The sequence below is a fragment of the Chelmon rostratus genome, chromosome 21, assembly GCF_017976325.1.
Source record: "Chelmon rostratus isolate fCheRos1 chromosome 21, fCheRos1.pri, whole genome shotgun sequence".
Taxonomy (NCBI): Eukaryota; Metazoa; Chordata; class Actinopteri; order Chaetodontiformes; family Chaetodontidae; genus Chelmon; species Chelmon rostratus.
In genome coordinates, this window is record NC_055678.1 from 17,411,787 (window position 1) to 17,431,768 (window position 19,982).

General features: G+C 41.5%; 1 protein-coding gene across 1 annotated transcript in view; it reads left to right on the plus strand.

Annotated features, from left to right (window-relative positions):
* Window positions 1-19,982, plus strand: part of antxr1c (ANTXR cell adhesion molecule 1c) — a 36,621-nt gene that overhangs the window by 2,348 nt on the left and 14,291 nt on the right. Inside the window, exons 2-11 of the mRNA XM_041962536.1 lie at window positions 9,323-9,394; window positions 11,433-11,504; window positions 12,016-12,097; window positions 12,233-12,263; window positions 12,357-12,430; window positions 12,569-12,637; window positions 13,540-13,620; window positions 15,036-15,096; window positions 16,443-16,541; window positions 16,713-16,782. Of these exons, the coding sequence (XP_041818470.1) occupies window positions 9,323-9,394; window positions 11,433-11,504; window positions 12,016-12,097; window positions 12,233-12,263; window positions 12,357-12,430; window positions 12,569-12,637; window positions 13,540-13,620; window positions 15,036-15,096; window positions 16,443-16,541; window positions 16,713-16,782 (711 nt within the window). The remainder of the gene's footprint in view (window positions 1-9,322; window positions 9,395-11,432; window positions 11,505-12,015; window positions 12,098-12,232; window positions 12,264-12,356; window positions 12,431-12,568; window positions 12,638-13,539; window positions 13,621-15,035; window positions 15,097-16,442; window positions 16,542-16,712; window positions 16,783-19,982) is intronic.

Below are 19,982 nucleotides of genomic sequence, written 5' to 3' on the forward strand. Positions count from 1 at the left end.
AGAGTAATGACAAAAGATTTAATTGCTTGTCTTTTAATCAGATTTTTAATAAAGTGGCTTAAGAGCCAAACTTGTTTTTTGTACAATGGCCACAGAGGATGAGGATGTCACCTATTGGCTACTCATCTCTGGTTGAAGCTATTTTAATCAGTAACAGCTGTTGTAGTGTCAGCCCAGTTTTCCAGGAATTACATTAATACTGCACAATTCTGAAGCATATACACTGCAACCGTTGCCCACATTTAGTAACTCATACGTTCAGTACTCTGCATTTCATGTAGCAAGGTGAAAAATAAATCCATAACTATACCTCAACCAGCTGTGTGTTGATAATGCAGGAAAAAATAAAACACTGGTGGCTCTGTGAGGCTATGCTTCAGCCCAGCAGTGATTTTAGCTAAAGGTTAACATGCTATGTTAGCTATGTATGCTGTTTACCATGTTTACCATCAGAGTTCATCGTGTTAGCAGGCAAACATTTGCTAGTTAACGCAACGAACAGCTGAGTCTGATGGGAATGTCATTAGTTTGGATGAGGTATTTCAGTCTGGACCAAAGTGGTGGACAGACCGGCCAACTGAAGTTGCCATCTCTGGAGCCACTAGCACGGCTGAAAACATTCAAAAACATCTTTACTGAACATAATCTGGTTCTTTGCAGAATCGTCCAATATCAGCATCATACCTGCAGATAGGGTCGGTAGTGTTTAGCTGGAAAGAAAATGTGCAGACAGACAGTTAAGCTGACAGGATTTGTGTCGGGTCTGTTTGATTAAGAATGAGAAACACACTTTGGGCACTGTGTTGAAGGTGGAGAGGAGAGTCATGAGTTTCAAAGTAATGAGGAAAGATAACTGCTGCGTTGGCTCATAAAGTGGACTCCAGAGGCATTTATTGCAGACTTGGGCAGATGATGTCACGTCATGGCTTGAACATGTAGGACGGTGCTGTCTGAGACACATGGGTGGCTGCACTCTGAAGGGTAGTGAAGGTCGCTAATGACTGTATGGTTTCCAGTTTGAATCTGGGGCATCTGGGACTGAGTTTGGAAAATTTGCGCTATAGCGAGACTCACTACCCAAAACAGACCTGCACAATCTTGGATGTTCGAAAGGACCCACTAGGGGTCAAAGGGGTGAAGGACAGCAACACAGCAATCAGTGACAGGACTAAAAGGTTGCAGCTAAGTCCCAGCAGCACACTGAAGTTAAACTGTGACAGTTATAGTTGTAATAACTAATAGGACACAGATGCTGGAGCTAACAAATACGATGGTCAGGTAGGAGCAAAAACACAAAATCAAAATGACACAATATGCAAAACCAAGGGTCCCAAAACAAAACCTCATGCAACAAGGGTGCTGATTGGAAAAACATGAACAATTCCAAAACCTTGGCAAATAAAAGACAGAAAATGATGTTTTGATTAAATGAAATGTGGGAACATATGGGCCATAGCCACACCCCGCCACCCGCAGTTAACAATGTGACATCACATCCCTGACTTGTGGTTTATGGTATATGCTTCTCAGTCAGACATGCAACAGCAATTATGTGATTTCTCTACTACTGTAATCTAAATAAGGTCACACAGAAAGTAAGAGTCTACAGCTAGCAGCTCTGTGAGGTTGTACTTACTACTTAGACACAATGGTGGTTTGAGGTAAAGGCTAACCGCTGCATGATAACACTGTTTTCAGTGACCATGCTAACATGCTCATGTTCAGCAGATATAATGTTTCCCATGTTGACCATCTCACTTTAGTGTGTTAGCATGCTAACATTTGCTACTTAGAACTAAACACACAACTTAGGGTGGGGATATCACTTGTGTTGCAGGGAGGTGGTCATAAAGCAGTGTATTGGACACATTTGGATTTTGACCTGATGATGGTGCTAGATGAAAAGCCAGAGGATCACAGAAGTTAGAAGGATTCATCCTTTGGGAATCATGAATGTCTGTATGAACTGTAATGGCAAAGCGGTGGACCAGCAGACCGGCCGACTGAGAGCCCAACATCGCAATCCATAGAACCACAAAGCCACACACCAAAAATGTACATATAACCAAAACCTAATGGTAGGATGGTTGGTAGTTACCCACCCAGAACATGACACCTGTGTAATTCAGGTCTTTTGAGCAGCTTTAAGCTTTGAGGAGGTTTACTTGTTGGTCGGTCTGGCTGTCAAATAATGATGAGAGGCCTCAACATAGTTACTGTGATCATTTGGTGTATACCTTTAAGCCCTATAGTGCAGCATATGAACTGTACATAAGAGGATGTGTATTTGCTGATTCAGAGCAGGCGGGCCGCAGCTTGCTGTTTTATATGGAACACAGAGCCAGAGGAAGTTTTGGGTGTGTTCATATGGGACAAAAAGGAATTCACCTTTAGGCCAAATGCTTATGTTCACTCCTTGGGAAAAACCGCATTCAGTCATCTTGTTTATGCTGATTGGGCACACACTGGAAGACAATCTTGTGCATGGTAACTCCTCAGTAATGTTATCACTGTTGAATTTGTGTAAAAGTGCAGTGGTATTTTATTAATGCTGGTGTCAATGAGAGATCAACAAGCATGCAGACTCATGCTGCCTTACAAGATGTCTTCTTCTGTTTCCTTTTGTGTCCATGTCTGTCTGCTTTCCTGCCACAAGCTCTTTCCATCTATCTCTCTCTTGTTTCCACCAGACTCCCATTACCTCCTCAATCCACACTCATCATTGACCTACTTGGTGTTACTGCAGTATCATTATTTAAAGATGTAGCAATACACTATTCTCACATCACTTTAGTGCTGCTGTTTATAATGATCATTCTCCGTTAAGCCTGGGCCAAAACACTACAATTTTTTGTCTTGTCTTTATTTTTGAGAACACTAATCCTGGCTGCAAAATGTTGTTGTTGTTGATGAAGTCACGAGTTGGCCCACCGGTTGGGCATTGGGTCATGCCTCCTGATTCCTGGCAAGTCAGCGGAAAAACCAAACTGCAGCTGCAGTCCATAAATATTTTCGACGATGTCTAGCTGTGACTACGTTGTAGCTGTGGAATGAGACTTGCTCTCTGTGTTTTGTTATTTTGCCTTTTGCAGCATGTTGCTTTGGTGTTTTCAGCAGGAAAAAAATGCCTTCTTAGATGATATCCTGCTGTCTTTAGACCCTCAGGGACAGTGAGGATGAGGGGATGAATGCCCCTCTAAGTCTTATCCTCCTGGTGGTATTTGATGCACGAGTCTGACTCTGACTCTACAGGAAAAAGTGCATTACGAAGTCCATTTTGGATGGTCAGACAATGAGAAATTTCTATCATTTAACACACATCTCAAATGCCTCTCCACTAGCAAGCTTTTTCCAAGCAATTCCTCCCGGTTTTGGAATAGACATGCAGCATTATCTCAGCAATCACGCAGTAAAGACTTTGACTTCTGCAATGGCTGTAAAAGTAGGTTAGTGGTTTTAAACAAACAAATCCTTGTGCCCAGTCAGTTAAATTGGAGCACCACCATTGGCTGCCGGCTGGGGTGGTGTGGGTAGGCCCAGCTGGAATTGCAGACAGCCTCCTTAGTGGAATTGGGTTTTTTTTTTTTCCTTCTTCGACACTTTGAACCGTGAGAACGAAGCTGAGAGCTGCTAAGCCCCCAGACCAATGGAGCTTTTTCCCACATGCCGTCATCCCGTCACCCTTTTGGAGAGAAGTGCTTGCTGGGTAGTTGAGAGTGGACTACGTTCAGAAATTAAAGAAGGCTTAATATCGAACGTGCTTCATCTGTAATATCCTTTGCCGGAGTTACAGGATTTGCAGGCATATTCGATAAATAATTGACATTCAACACTTAGCATGACCAGCTTTTTTCAAAATATCAAGCAGCTTCTCATTTACACCCAGCCAACCAGCATGGAAGTCCAATATTCTGTGTCCTGTTTAGCTCTGTTTAGGTTTGCACCAACTCCAAACATATCTGTTTGTGTTGCTGCTAAATGCTCCATTCTGTTCACTAGCTAGTGTGTATCTGTCTTTTGGTGCCGGACTCGTAGGTTACAGCGAGGTTTTTTACGTGAGGTTTTTGGCTGAAAACAGCTGCCTGCTGCTGTGTACAATGAGACTCAACTAAACAGTTAAGTTATGGCCATGAAGCCAAAACAGTGAGCTGAAAGATGCTAAAAGGGTTGAGTTATGGTTATCTTTGGCAACATTTTTCACATTACAAAGTGTCTGACACATTGTTAGTATAAATATATTGACCAAAACAGTTTCAAAGTGGCAGATTTTTCTCTTTTAACAAAGTTCCGATGCTAAATGCAATGATGCTTAAAGGGCCATACCACTGGGTCTGCATGTTTTAGCCCACTTACAGCAAATTGCTTCTTTGCATTACGGCTAACCAAATTGCTAATCTCGCTGCTGTGTTTTGGAAATGGAGAAGTGTATTTTCTACTATTCCAGGCAGATGTTGGTGGCAGCCTGCATTTTAACAGCACCAGCATAAATGTTAAGTACACATTAGATGTAAAGAACTGAAACATAGACACACACTGTTATGGCCCTTTGTTGTGCTGCATTGCTCTATGCATTTCTATAATGTCTGAGCTTCTTTGTTCTGTCGTAGCTATTCCTCCAGCCTCATCTTTTCTTGCTGTTTCTCAGTCTTTCTGTCTAACCCGCCTCCAAATGAGCTGTGTACTCTCCTTGACACAAACACACACACACACATACTTCCACTCTCGCACACCATCTGAGTCATTTCTGTAGATCCAGCCTCTGCAATCTCACGCAGCCAGAAGAAAACTGCATTATTATGAATGTTTTCGTTCTTCAGGTCTTCTCAGACCCTTGGGGGGCATCTAGGAAATTCCTGTCTCCACTAGACACAGTCTGTTCAGCACTGGTGAACAGTAATGATGTATACTGCCTCCCTTTGCGCCCACAGCTGTTTGGAAAAAGTACATCAGCACTGAAGTAGTAGCAGAGGGAATGAAGTATCCCAACAATGTCGAGTTTAGGACACCGAGATTTAGAGGTGAATGTAACCTGGGTTTTGTTTTACTCTAGGATGATCTCTCAGTTACAAGAACCATGAAGATGCTAATTTGGGAACAGTCTGGTGATGGCTGGGTGGAGCTAAATTTGATTGAAGCAGATTGAGACACTATGACAACTGAAGAGCTGTCAATTAAGCAAACCTAACCTCAAATATGCCCCTGTGTAAGTGTCACTAGCCAGAGTAAAGAGACAGCTTTTACCACCTAGCATGGCTAGTTTTTATTTTGCATCTTATCTATAAATTATTGCATTATAGCCACATACACCATATAGATGAAGATCTTACTAAATTTCATGATACTTGATTGATGTACAAACATCTTCATGATGTAGCATCTCCCCATTTAGACCCTCATAATTCAGAAAAATGTGAAGGACAGATTAACCAACTGATGACAAGACAGGATGTTATCATCCCAAGGGAGGAAGTTATATGGTGTTGTGTCTGTTTCGCAACGCTGTAGCATTAAAAGTATCTGTGATCAATGATTCCTGTAAAAATCAAAAAGTCCATGTTAAATATTATGTTAGGTACTTGGTGATTTAATCAAGCAAGTTTACTCCTTGCTTTGGTTGTCTGGCAGTGTTGGTACTTCAGGCTGTTGCGACGTGTTTGCCAGCTGTGTTGGCTGAAGCACTTGGCCTTATAGTTGAAGTTTTCATTGAATCATCGGCATGTTTCCTCTGGCAGACAAGTTTGCGATAGAGCCAACAGATTTTTCACATTATCTCATTGCTAGTCAGCTGAATTTACTCTAATCTCACTGATAAGACGCCTCATCTTTCCCTTGATCTTTCCTTCCTTTTTTTCTTTCCTTTGTTACTTCTTCTCTCAGCCCTAAAGTGGCGCAAGGCCAAACACATGCTCTCCATCTTGCTCAGAGAATCTGTCCAATCGAGAAAACACTGTCGCTCGGCTTTGACGATTTGCTATGACATAACTTCAGCTGCTGTTGGGCATGATCATTTTGTCAGCAAATTGTAACACCCCTCACCTCTCAAATCCTTTATTTTCTGAGTCCAAACCCTAAACCGCTGAACTTTAGAGCTCAACTCAGACCATTAAAATTAGATCAAAGGATTGAGGGGGGAAAGGCACCGCATAAAATGGTTTAATCAAGAATCACAGAATGAAATGGCCCACTTCCTTTCCCAACGGTGTTTGGACAGGTGAGCGAAACTGCAAGCTAGGCCTCGGTCCCACGACTGCACCCACCTCAGACAACTGAAGTGTTCCAAGCCAAACAAGAGCCATTGTGGTTCAAAAAGACAGATAACCAGTTAAAAACCATATAGGTGGGAGTCCTCAGATTCACCCTGATGTTAAATAAATACTCAAAAATGATCCCCCACACCTCTACATGACTGTTAGCTGCAGGAAAGTCTCACCAGACTTTATATTCTGCCCCCCCTCCTCCGTTGCTGTAATGGAACAATTTACAAAAGAAACTGGCTGCGGCCGTTCCTCCAGGTCAGAGGCTGTCTCTGTGTGTGTGTGCGTGTGTGTGTGTGTGATCCTCGTGTGACTATTTCTGTTTGCGCTGCACATTTAGCTGAACATCCAAGCTAAACACCTCTCCTCCTCCACCTCAAGATTTTAATATGTTGGGAGGGTTTTGTTTAGCTTGTAAGGTCTTGTCCTCTTTCTTTGCTCCGTCAGCTTCGCGGGAATGTGAAACCTTGATGTGGGGGGGAACAAGTCGTGTCATCAGATCAACAGCAACACTGAGAAAATGCTTAGGTGTGATGTTTAGTTGACCAGCATTTGTATGTGCTCTGACTAGACAAGTGAAAACATTAACGCCTACATAACATGTCTATGTTTTTGTGGATGCTTTTGTTGTATTTGGAGTAAGGGTCTAGATATTACCAGCATGGGTGGCCCAAGGGAACCCAAACTTGAACCTTTGGCAGAGGTGAAATGCTCCACTCATTCTGACAGGTTCTTGATGTTTTTAGTCAGAAAGTTGCTTTCCTTTAGCAGCTCGCCTTCTTTTAAGCAATCCATCAGTTTGTTTTCCTTGGATTAATGGTTGAAGTTTGAGTCAGACCTGGCTCCCATTTCAGCTACTGTTGCTCATGCTGATTTCTCATTTAAATGCTTGTCGCTGCATAGTTTTCGTTTTGAGTTTTAAAGGCCAGCAAGTTCAGCATCTGGAAGATTAATAGCTGATCAACAGTAAAAAGCTCTCTTGTTTCCTCTTTAAAGTGGAGAATTGGGCATTAGAACACACAGAGTTGTTGTTACGTTGTCCAATCTACTAAACAGAGCATTTAGAGTCCTGCTTGGCAGCATAAAAAGCCTGAAATGACTGAGGCATCATGGGAAAGTCCCTGGTATTCCCTGGCTGTGTCTACCCCCCAGCCTGGTCAAATAATTACCCCTCTGCTGCCAAGCAATAACACAAAAACACCAGAGGGTATAACCTCAGAGATACTCAATTGCAGGCAAATAACATTAGTCACAATTCATTTCCATTTCATGTTTTGGCCATGTATCTGGTGCTGTTTTCCAAAGCAACTCCCAAGACTAAGGCTCTGTCGGTTCCTGCATCGTCAAATACCCAAACAATCAAAATATATTGTAGAGAAAATAAACTGTTGAATGCCGTCATGCTTTCTTACCAAGACATGCAAAGCCCATAAGCAAGAAATAGCTCATTCTGTTTATTATGTCTAGACGTGATTATCAGACAGGTTTCTGAGTGTGCTGGGAACTAATACAACTAAAAGGTAAGCTAGGATAACACAGCCAGTGTTTAGTCTGGTTCCCATTAACTCACATACACTCTGATTCCAAGTGACGGTTTCAAGGGCTGTTGTGGAATAGTTTTGCCTCCTGCATCATAATGAGTGAAATGTTAACTTTTAAAATGATTCACTGTTTAATGACACTCATATGTGCTTTTGTGTAGTCAACAATGAAGGTGTGGCAGAAGTACACACTTCTCCATTGTGCATGGAAATGGAAACTGTTTAAGAAATTGAAATCCAAATAATTCATGTGGATAAAAATTGGTGTTGACCTTCTGTCCCATACAGATAAATAGCAACACATCGGTGCAGGCCAGGTCCAGTGTGCCTAAAGCCATTACATCAGTCACAAAGCACCTAGAATAACATTCAGTCAGTCTATCTAAGCTTCATCCTCCGAACAGTCCTCCAGTTTTACCGCAGTCAATTAGCTCATTTCCCATGTGTCATCTCTCTGGCTCACTCGTTAGCTAACTGATGACCTGCAGACTGGTCACATCATGCCGGAAGCTCTCTCTCCCTTCATGCTCACACTTAATAAAATTGCCACAAACACACACACACACACAGAGAGAGACACAAAGTCTGCCCAGAGGAAATGAAGGTAACTCCCTAGGGATTTTTTTTATAATAGTCCGGTTTTATTGAGGCTCCCCTGGGTGGACCAGAACCAATTTCTTCAGCCTTGAGGGGCTCATTCAGGTTACAGGACGGTGCTAAATTACACACCAGACCATGCCACCAGGCTCCTTTATCTCAACACTATAATCAATGCTCCCTAATGTACAGTGCAGGCTAATTGATTGAAGTTATCCCCTCTGTGGTGTTTGTGATACATTATCAATGGTCTATGTTCTTTATGAAATTTAGGTTTAAATCCTTCCCTTCAAGGTTTACTAACAGATAAAGGGTGGACTAGCTATCCATCTGTTGCTAGGTAGACCGCTAAATAGCATGCTAGCAATTGATAGCAACTATGGAATAAAAGCAATATTCCTCTATTAAATAAAACCAATGCTATTTGTTACAAATAATTGTGACAGAGAGTGAAGTTTTGCCCGGGATACATACAGCTTGTTCTTTGTGTTGTGGAGCTAACGATTTCACCCCCTGTTGTTTTTGGCTCACCAACCTGTATTTTCCTTGTTTGACTGCTCCACCATATGGAGGTTACAGTGTGTCTGACAGATAGCTTAAGCCTTGGTATTTTGTTCGTGCTGAACAAATCATTTGTATCTTACAGATATATACAGATATTATGTTTTACGACCGCTACAGTCATTCAAGCTACATGTTATCTTCCAACCATGCTAATAAAGCCCATGAATTGAGGCTGCTTTTAGTTACTTGGGGATAGCTATTGCTGCCTCCTGTTCTTATTACTTTATGTGCAATCATGACTTTTACACACGACTCATAACATGATTCAAGTTGTTTCAGGGATGTTGATCTATAATCACATTGAAAATTAATTGTGTACACATTATTGTTGTGTATTTCATCAGTTTCTCTTTTTCCATGTCTTAGGTCTGGCAGTGTGAACAATCACTGGGAGGAAATCTACTACTTCGTGGAGAACTTAGCTGAGAAATTCAAAAGGTAAGAGTCTCTCCATAAACAGAAACATGCATGTTAACATAATGAACCCATCAAATATGTAGGAAAAAATTGACCTACATAGGTGGACAGTATACTGTAACACTTAAAGGCTTCACAACTGGACTGTGAGTCTCTGGACACTAAACAGCCTTGTTGCCTCTGCACTCGACTTCCTGGAGCCCTGAGATGTAGATCACTAAAGAGAAACACACACTTCACACAGCAGTCACCCCAGTAAAGTAAAATAAAATCTGTCTCTGCAGCTACAACAGCCCATATGCTAAGTCACTCAGCGTCCTGGCTGATGTTTCACTCTGTCTCTGCAGTAGTTGAGCTGATGTCTGGTGTCAGTGGGGTTAACAGCAGGAACTACAGGCTGGAAGGTCTCTGTGCATATGAACAGCCTGGGTTTTACAACCTCCATTGACTTAGAGGAGGCAAAGAGTGATGGATGCTTTCAGTAGGCAGGGCTGACACAGAAACACTGTAATGCTGCAGCTTTAAGTGACTCAACTCAGATCTTTTTTACCCAAATGTTACTGAGATCTGACATTTTGAATAAGTGTGAATAATAAAAAGTTCTATTGAGTCTCTTTTTCTAAAGTTTTTTATCTGAGTTGTAATATTGTATCATGTCCTGTTCAATAAAGTTTGATAACTAGTTTCAAAATTATACTAGTGAAAAAATGCTGCATTACAATTAAAACAGGTGAATATACAGTCATTATGGGAACAGTGCACATACATAGAAATATTAAAAGACAGTAGTGCTTGAATTAAAATGTTTTTTTAATCTTGCAGTGTTTCCATTAAGTGCAACCTCTTTATGTGATAGAACAATCCAGGATGGATAATGCAACGCTAGATTACAATTGGCTGATAAGGTTATATGTATATATGTTTTTAATTTGCAAAGAAACCAATATTTTGCAATGGCCGTTGCACCAGTACCTGTGCTCTCTGACAGACTTCACTTTAGGCTAATGGGCAAAACACTCAATATGATCATATGTGTATGTGATCACTGTTATTCACTTTTATGATGTCAGATCAGTAGTCATTTGAAGTGTCATCCTGCATTTATTCTGTAACTAATAAAGCAAATGCAGATTCTGTGGATATGAGTGAAGTATTTGCACCCTCTCATGACGAAAGAATGAACGATATTACTTTAATATAATGCAGTGTAAAATATATTTAAACAAATGGCCTTCAGCTCGTGGGTGGTTTTGTTTTGTCCGTCCTGCTTGAAGGCCACAACAACACCCGGAGCTCCGTGGTTCAGCCAATGCAAAGAACCGACCCTCCTCAAAGTCTCTGTTTCCAACAAACATGACAAAATGTCAAACAGCTTCAATCTGCATGAACTTACTTTCTCTCACAAACAACACAACACGTTTCTTTCTACTTCTGATAGCCGTGTGTTTGTTTACATGCATGTAATTCCTTTCTAAATATAATTTTTCACCAATAAACAAGAGTAACAAACTTGACCACATCTGAGGATTCAGTGACGTAGTTTGACTGTCAACACTGAAGTGAGTGTCACGCACAGATGGCTCAAATCCGGCACACCGGCTCAAACCCATGCATGGTGTCACTCAGCTTCTACATTCAAGAAGCAATTCACACACAGCCTGTTGGAGTGACCTATAAGGATGTGAATTGGTTTGTCCACAGTGAAATATGTTTAAGTAAAAGGACTCCAACTTTGTTCATTTTATTCTGGCATGAAAGTAAAGCACACGATGGGTTTCTGCCAGTTTCTTCATATGTTGCAGTATTGCTGTGACTAAGTATCAGCACAATGTTTTTGATTAATCCCAGATGATGTGGAAATGTTTACTTATATGTTGTGCAAGGTAGGAAATCACCAACCAACAGCCAAATGCTGTTGAATTTTGTTTTGGCACTCACCATCAGTCTCTGGCACGCACCATCAGTAATTGGTCAATCTGTGGGGATTTTAGTGCTGCACACTCTTCAAGTCAAACTGGCCAACTGTGTAGGCTGATGATGGATTTGTTTTCTGTTCCAGTCCCATGCTGAGGATGTCCTTCATAACATTCTCGTCCAGAGCATCCACCATTATGAAGCTGACGGAAAACAGGTAAATTCAGTTGGTTAATGGAATTAATTATCTACAACCGAGTAACCAGAGCTGAATTCATGTTATAAATAAATGTTATTCTAACATGGCATGCTCTTACACAAGAAAAACAATCAGTCGTAAAATAAACTCAAACTATTGTACCAGAGTGAAAGCAGATGCTCTCTGTTGTTGCCTAAAACTCAGTGTTATTTTGTAAGAGAGGGTGTATGAGAGGTGAAACCCACTATCAACCGCTGTTGCGTAAACTGAGGTTTCATTTCCAACAGAGATGTCTCCAGTTTGCATTCGTCCTTCAGTGAATGAAATGAACACAATCGGGTGAAAACATCTGTAAAGGATAGAGACATAATAATCTACATAGACCTTAGTGCTAATTATGAAGAGAACGGGGGGAAAACACACACCAAAGGCAGGGAGATGGATTAGTTCCCACCATAGCACAGAGAGCAGCATAGCAGTTTAAATGTGTGTTCATCAAAACCAACTGAGCTGTGTTTCTCCTCTGCAGAGTGGACATCAGAAAGGGGCTCAACGCGCTGAAAAGAGAGATTCCTGGTGGAGACACGTTCATGCACCTTGGATTGCAGAGAGTACGTCATTGTTGCGATGGGTTTTAATGTTATTTGACACTGAGAATCAAAGCAGTTCATTGAATTACTAGCTTAAATGTGAAACCTTTGTTATTTCTTGACAATCTGACCATGAAAGTGTCTTCTTACTTGAAGGCAAACGAGCAGATACACCAGGAGAACTTTGGTAAGCATCAGATAACTCATGCTTATGAAAACTTACTTCTGGTTAAGCTGTGAATTATGTTGAGGTTATAGCGTGCCTGTATGTTTCTTACAGGCACGGCCAGCGTGATTATTGCACTAACGGACGGAGAGCTGCAGGAACACCAGCTCATCACTGCACAGCAAGAGGTAGGAACGTCACGCTGAGGCCCAATTTCCTAAACTGCTGCAGTTTTGGGTCTAGGAACAGGCAGAAATACTCACACTGCTCAGCTGCCAGTCTTGTCAGTTTTTAGTAATATATGTATTCCCTCTTTCCTCCAACAGGCAGAGAGAGCCAGGTCTCTTGGAGCGATTGTGTACTGTGTTGGAGTCAAAGATTTCAACGAGACACAGGTAACACACATGCTAATGCAATGAATGTAAGCTATTTGGCAGGTCAACATGTATTTTCCATACATGTTATACATCTGGTTTGAAAAGAAAAGAATTCCCTTCACTTAAATGTAATTATCTTTGAAACCTACAGGCCGTTTACATTTACCCATGCATGTACTGTAATTCACATGTGCTCAGGAATCCAGACATCCAAAATGCTGTTACCTCCATGTTGCATGGAGCGTATTCAGTGGCCCCTGTGCAATTTGGTTAACCCATAATTTAAAATTTCCTGAAAACTATGTTGTGTGTTCTTTGTAACTCCGAGCTGCCTCTCTGGCCACTGCAGATGCCAAGGCACAGAGCTGCACTGGAGAAAATAATACTCAATAATTAGCTCCAACATGATGATGAAGAGGGTGATTCAGGTATTTAATGTGAAAGATATTTGAGACCGAAGGGTTTCCTCTCCCATGAGGGCTGCTTGACCTTCGGTAACCAGATGTGGTCTCCCTGAAGCTTAGTTCAAGTTCCATTTGATTGATTGTGAATGGACCCATTACCTGGTTGTGGATAATGTGTGATCATTACTGTGTACGGGATTCCCAGGTTTCACAGTGTGTGTATGCAGTTCTTCATGGAGGTCAGACTCTCACTGTACAGATCTGCTTGCCTACAAATTACTGAAATTATGTCACGTCGGTACATTTGAGACCAGTTTGGGCTTGTTATAAATATCAACTATCAGCCACCCATTGTCATGAACCTCTGAATGTTGGAGGTGTCTCCCTAACCACAGTTACAGAAAAACACTCTTGAAAACTTGTAATTTAATTTTCCGTTATGTACTTATTCAGCAAATTGTTTGTTAATTGTTTTTCCTGATCCACACCTCCGTCTCTGCCTCTCTCCCCTTATAGCTGGCCACCATTGCAGACACCATTGAGCATGTGTTTCCTGTGCTGGGTGGCTTCCATGCCCTCCGGGGAGTCATTGATTCGGTAAATAAACTCTTCTCCGTGCAGGGAGGCATTCCTGTTGCTTGGCCGTGCAAATGTCCACATTCATGTATTTATCTTGAATCTGTCCTGCATTAGTACAATCACTTTTTATTACTCCCTTGGCTGTCGGAACTGGCTTTAGAAAACGCTCAGTATGAATAGACAGAAAACTCTTTGAGTGACTGTAATAGGAGCGTGTTTAAAGGCACAGACACAGTAGATCCACTGACGGGGTCAAGTAGATGGATCCGATTCATTTTCTGTGGAGAGCACGAGATCCAGCTGCGTGGTGAATGATGACGAGAAGGTGACAGACCAGAAACCGTATTTTGTGCTCAACTTTATGCAAATGAGTCCATCCAGCACGAAACACCAGGCCCGTAGAAATCAGAGCAAACTGTCAAACAAGGCAGCGCTGATAAAATATTAATCAAGGTTCTGTAACTGCGCTGCCTATTTCTTGCCTAAAATGTTTTCAGAAACATATTTTAGTGTACTGTTTGTCAGTAGTATGAAAACTGCCATGATCAAAAACAGATGAGCCAAAACTGCTCCCTCCAACCGGAGCTTTCAGTTGCATTAAGATGCATCCTCACGAGATTTTGTGTGTGTGTGTGCTGTGAGAAGTTACTTCTGGCCTTGTTCCTCATCAGCCCCTCAATCCAGTCACTTCATTGGTTTTCACAATGCAAGAGTTCAAAAGTGACACTGATTAATAGCCCACTGTCACAGTTTTAGGACTGCAAGTCTTTCTGTTCACTGGGCTCATGAACAACATTTACAACATGAGAGAAGCTAATATTTTCATAAGCTTCCCTGTTTGTTTCGTTGTCAGATTGAAGTGGCGATGTGGTTTTCCGCCATATAATCCTCACATGGCAAAGATGCAGTTTACAATGATAATGTTAAAGATTAACCACTAGAAATTCTTAGACATGAACAGACGTAGACAGGCAAAAGCCAGCTTCTCATTTCTAGCCGACGACACCTGTCGCAGCCAGATTTTAGCAGCTGGCTGGCTAACTAACTATGTAAGCCTTTGCTCCATAAGTTGCTTGAACACACTGTAGCTCTGTCATACGTGTTTTTAGTTTAACAGTACAAGAGAAAAGGCTTTTAGGGTGCAGACTAATAAACTATAAACGATTGTGTTTTTTTAACATAATGCTGTGTGATGTAATCTCTGGTAACTTTGGCTGAGGTTGTTGCATTGTAAAATTCTCCAACTACAATAAACATCAGGACTTAGGCGCTAACTTTACCCTAAACTGTAATAACCTCCAGGACTGATTAAGGAAATAACGTCATAGAAAGCCAAAGAATTCCCATTTTTCTAACAGTAAACTTTGACAAAACTGCCGTTACAAACAGGCCAGCAGAAATGATTGCTATCATTTTCCTCCTTTCCCCTCCAGATCATCAAGAAATCCTGCATTGAGATTTTGGCAGCTGAGCCGTCCAGTGTGTGTGCAGGAGGTGGGGAGCTAAAAATACACACTCGCACACACTAACTGAAGTGGGTCTCTCCTGAGCCATCCACACCGGTGCCAGGCCCCCATCATTTCTTCAACTGTGTTAATTTCATTACTGGGTTCCCAGTCTCCCCTTCTCTCGTTTCAGTAATGACAATCCCAGACTAAAAAACGACCCTATATGGACATCCAGGTCACTAACAGGAAATCTGTTGGGACAGGGTATTGCAGTGGGAATAATATTATAGGGTCTCATTAAAAGGATTGACCGTGAGAGAGTGGCAGTGGTGAGATTGGCTGCAGCTGAAATGTAAAGTAGACAACATCCTTTAGTGTTCTGCCAAGAGAAAGATTATTACAGTTAAAGCAGCATTAAATGGACATTAAAAAGCAGAAATGAACTGATAGAAGCAGGGGTTGATTAAACACTTTTGGCAGAAACAGAGGGACTTTTACTGCTTCTCACATATGCTTTTGTCTTTTATTAAGCAGTGAATTACTGTCACCCTTCAAGAGGAAAAGTATTTCACTTCAAACCAAATAGCAGTTCTGCTGCTGCAGCGAGTGCTGTGCAGCTCAGCCTCATCCTCATACATTTATTGCTATTTTCTCTGTGTTGAAGGCAGCATTGCAGCTATTGAAGTTAATGTCCAACAATCATAAATTTGTCATGTGCTGAGGGGCTCAGTCATGGCGTGGAAAAGCTGACTTCGCTGTATTTTTGTATTTAGTTCATCCAGATCCCCGCTGCCCAATTACAGGCAAATTAGGGCCCATAAATGACAGTCACATGACTGACACACTGACCGACAGTTTGCCTGTTTAGCGGACAAAGTTCTGACAACCTTTCATCCTGCCAGATGAGACATTTAGGCCAAAACTCTTTTACTGCTTCTCAGCATGATAGACTGCCTGTATGTTTATGTCTCTGGATCATCTTTTATGAGTGATATTGTACAGTATGTCATATATGTTTATATAACAGTAACAATAACTTGGATGATAGACAAAAAAAATACATACATCATAAAAACAGGAAGAGAAAATATGTACATACTGTATATGGACATACATACATTCATACATGTAAAAAATGAAATATTGTCTATTTTAGTGTCAGTTTCTATTGCTGATACATTACATCATCACATGAACCACACGACAGTTCTCTGATTTTTAAGCCATTCAGACTGAAAGTGCTGCCTTTCTAACGGTGCTAGGTGCGAAATGTAACTGTGCCGTCTTCAACATGAAAATGAGCCTCATTACAATACATACAGTATAAAATGTCATTTTACTTGGCACCGAGTGTCTGAAATGTAAAAATATTAACGTTTGTCGTGTAACCAGAATCTTTTCAAGTGGTGGTGAGAGGAAACGGTTTTCTGCATGCCAGAAACATCAACCAGGTGCTCTGCAGCTTCAAAATCAACGATACCATTACAGTCAGTAAGTACAGCTACACTTTGGGACATTTTCAGTCTTAGTCAGTTTTTAGTCTGTTTGGTTTTTAGTTTTTTAGTCAGTGTATGAACCTGTGTTTCCCCTTTCGGGAGCTCAGGCAGAAAAGTCCACTTCGGAGGAAAGTATAACTTTCAAAATGTTGCCTCTCTGTCGCAGATGAAAAGCCGGCCGGCGTAGAAAACACATTCTTACTGTGTCCAGCTCCAGTCGTCGATGAAGTTGGGAAGTAAGTGCCACTGGTTATGATTTTATGCTTTTATTTGTTCTCAGAGATCCTGTCTCAACTGTGGAAGCACTTATAATTCATATTAAGGGGCGTCCACATGCACCTCAGATCGCGTTCTTTGCCTCAAACACAGAGAAACACATGTATGCATACATGTGTGTATGGGCACAGACCATAACATGCCTGCCATATATTAGCTCTTTTTACAAGCCCTATCCGTGGCTGCATTCCTCTTTTCTAGATCCCAGTACAGCTTAGCAAAATATAAGGCGCTCTGTAGCTGTGCCAGCACATGCAGTGGTGAACCCTTCATGCATTTGTCCTGCTTCTGTCCCGAATTAGAACAAAGAAGTGAAAACAACTGGAGACAATTGGTTTTTGACTTACATAGACTCCAATAAGTCAAGACTAGAAACTTCTAAATCTAAAGTGACTGGCTGTATTAATTCTGCTGACACAAAAGAGAACTGAAGTTTTGGTCATGGTTTTCATTGACTCTTGGAGCTGTGGAGTAAAGGTGGACCAGCAGTTCAGCATACATTTTCTTAAAGCTGCAGTAATCAATATTTTTAAATTAACAACAGATCAAATTACTATGTTTAAGGTGAAAGGGGCCGCTCATAGTGACAACCCAACAGAGTATTTTCAGCCAGCTCTGCAGTTCTCCTCAGCGCTAGGCAGACTTTTAGCGTTTTTCAGCTTATTGTCTTGGCTTTACCACCCGACACCCGACGCTCTAGAATCACTTTGTGCTACCTGCCCAGCACCAAATTGTAAATACCTCGATATAAAGTCCACGATTTGATATTTATTGCAATATTAACATAAGAAAGAAAAATAACCTTTATCAATAAATGAGTGTAAGCAGCTTTTTTTTATTCATGTGAAATTAGCTTTTAACTTACAGTGCTTCTGCTTTATTTCTTTTAGAAAATAAGGTAAAAATAGCCAGCCATGACCTAAGCATGTGCAGAGAACTGGCATGGATTGTCTTTGGCAATGAATGATTGAACCATGTACAGCTTCAAAACAGAAACAATGCAGCAGTCAACAGCAGTCCTCATATAAAATAATACAAAGAGCTGTTCCATCAGGTGACCACATCCATGATCAGTTCATGTACTGATGTCCTACGCCGCGGCCACAGTTGCTCTGTACCATCTGGCCATAGTCTCTTTTTAGGGTCCGACCATGTTCCAACATCAACAATCCACAAACCTCTCTAACCTAAGTCTTTATGGGAAGAGAAGAAAGAAAAACAGGCCACAGAGGAGAAAGTTCAGCGGACGGTGGTTAAAGACTTTAAAGTGCATGCAGAGACAGAGGGCAGGAGAAGGCCTGTCAGCCAGTATTACACACTCTCTCACACACTTTCATGACTGTTAATGGTACTGGTATTGCTGATAGCATATTCTATAATTATGATAGAAATTCCTTCATTTTATTCTCCCGTAGAAGTTATAAATCTAATTTACAGTCAATATTTGCACTGGCAGTAGTGTGGACAGAGAGAGGATTTGATTTTAACTGCAGCGGGGAAACATTTAAGCAAGCTGGACTGACGACTGGAGCTCTGAGGCTTTAATCGATACCTTGGCAGGAGGGTCGTAAAAGTGAGGGTACATCGTGTGCCTTCACAAGAAGCCAGTTGACTTCTGCCTTTGTGTATTTTTTCTGCCCTTGCTTTAGTTCTGTTAAACTTTCCATCCCATCCCCACAACCCTTAACCTCCCGACTCTCCAGTCCCACTTATCTTTTTTCCCTTCCCCCTCCCCTTTCTCTCCACCGCTGCCTTCACTTTCGGTGCCACGGTGGCTCTTTTCACTAACTGCTTTGCCTCGCTGGCTGCTTTCCAGCCCCCCAACCTCCTCTGTCTGTCCGTGTGTTCACGTTTTCTCTCTGTATCTGCCTTTTATTTGTATCCTGTCACACAAAAATTCCCTCTTTCATCCCATCAGTCTCCTACTCTCTTTCAACAGTCTCCTTGTCCAGTTTTGGCTGATCAAAGCCACGTAGCAGCTAGCCTGGGCTTTCAAGCGTGTGGTCATGTGTTTGTATGCAGCCTGATTCTCGGCAGGGTGGAAAAACCTTCAAAGTGAGTGTTTAAATTGCTTCATTAATCCCCAGACTACTGAAGCTGGGTTTTGACTGATTAGCAGCTGTTCATATGAAAAGCTATTTTACCTTTGGCAACAACTAATTTGTAGGCTCTTTACTAAAAACCAAAACTTTCTCATTGCTGCATGGCATTCTGGTCTATTTTCTGATAGTTCAGGTGTAGAAGTTTGTCTCTCTGCCTATAGATGTGACATCATGAAGTACACGTTTGGCCAATAATACAAAGAATAGAAAAGATGACCCACACCACCTAATGTTTTCTGTGGCTCCTTTTTCTCATCACCCCTTCTCCTCTTGGCTTCTTCATGAGCTGGACCCAGACCAAATTATTGTTTTTGGGTTAGCACGTTTGGTCTTTTTATGGGATTTGTTGACAGTGAGAAAAATAAATGATGATGAACAGCCATGAACAGATCAACCTGTTCTACTATACTATCAAGGTCCACTGTGCTTTTAAATGATGGTATTAAAGAATCTTAAGTTCATCACAAAATACTCTCCAATGCTTCATCCAATCATTTCAACTGTGTTTTATTTATGCCTTTTATACCAAACTCTGTTCATACTTGTCTAATGTTAGCACATACGTTTTTCCCCTAAATACATACAGCCACACAATGCTGATACATCAAAAACATTAACAGAAACTGCCCCTTCTTTAGCTTTAAGACTGTTTTGAAGTTCCAATCCCCAAGTCTCCCAGCTGTTTGTTGTCAGCAAGGTCCACATGCTGTTGATCATGAACTTCACCCACTAAACCAGTTCTTGTCTCCCTCCACCCTCCTTTTTCCTTAAAGCAGTCAGACAGCTCCATGAGTCAGAGAAAAGGCAGGTTTATCAGTGAAATGGCCTGCTTTCCATCTGCCAGACGTCATTCACATCCACTTGGTCCTCTACCAAATAAGAGCTGGGGTTGGGTGTTTAAAATGCATGCTTTCACCCACATGTTTTGAGGATCTGCACCAGAACAGGCTCCAAAGGAGGTCACATGAAATTCTCAGAACTGTTTTTCCCCACTCGGAGGAGAAAGAGACTCAGACCATCAAGAAAGACTCTTGTAGTTCCAAAAACCTTGGAAGGGT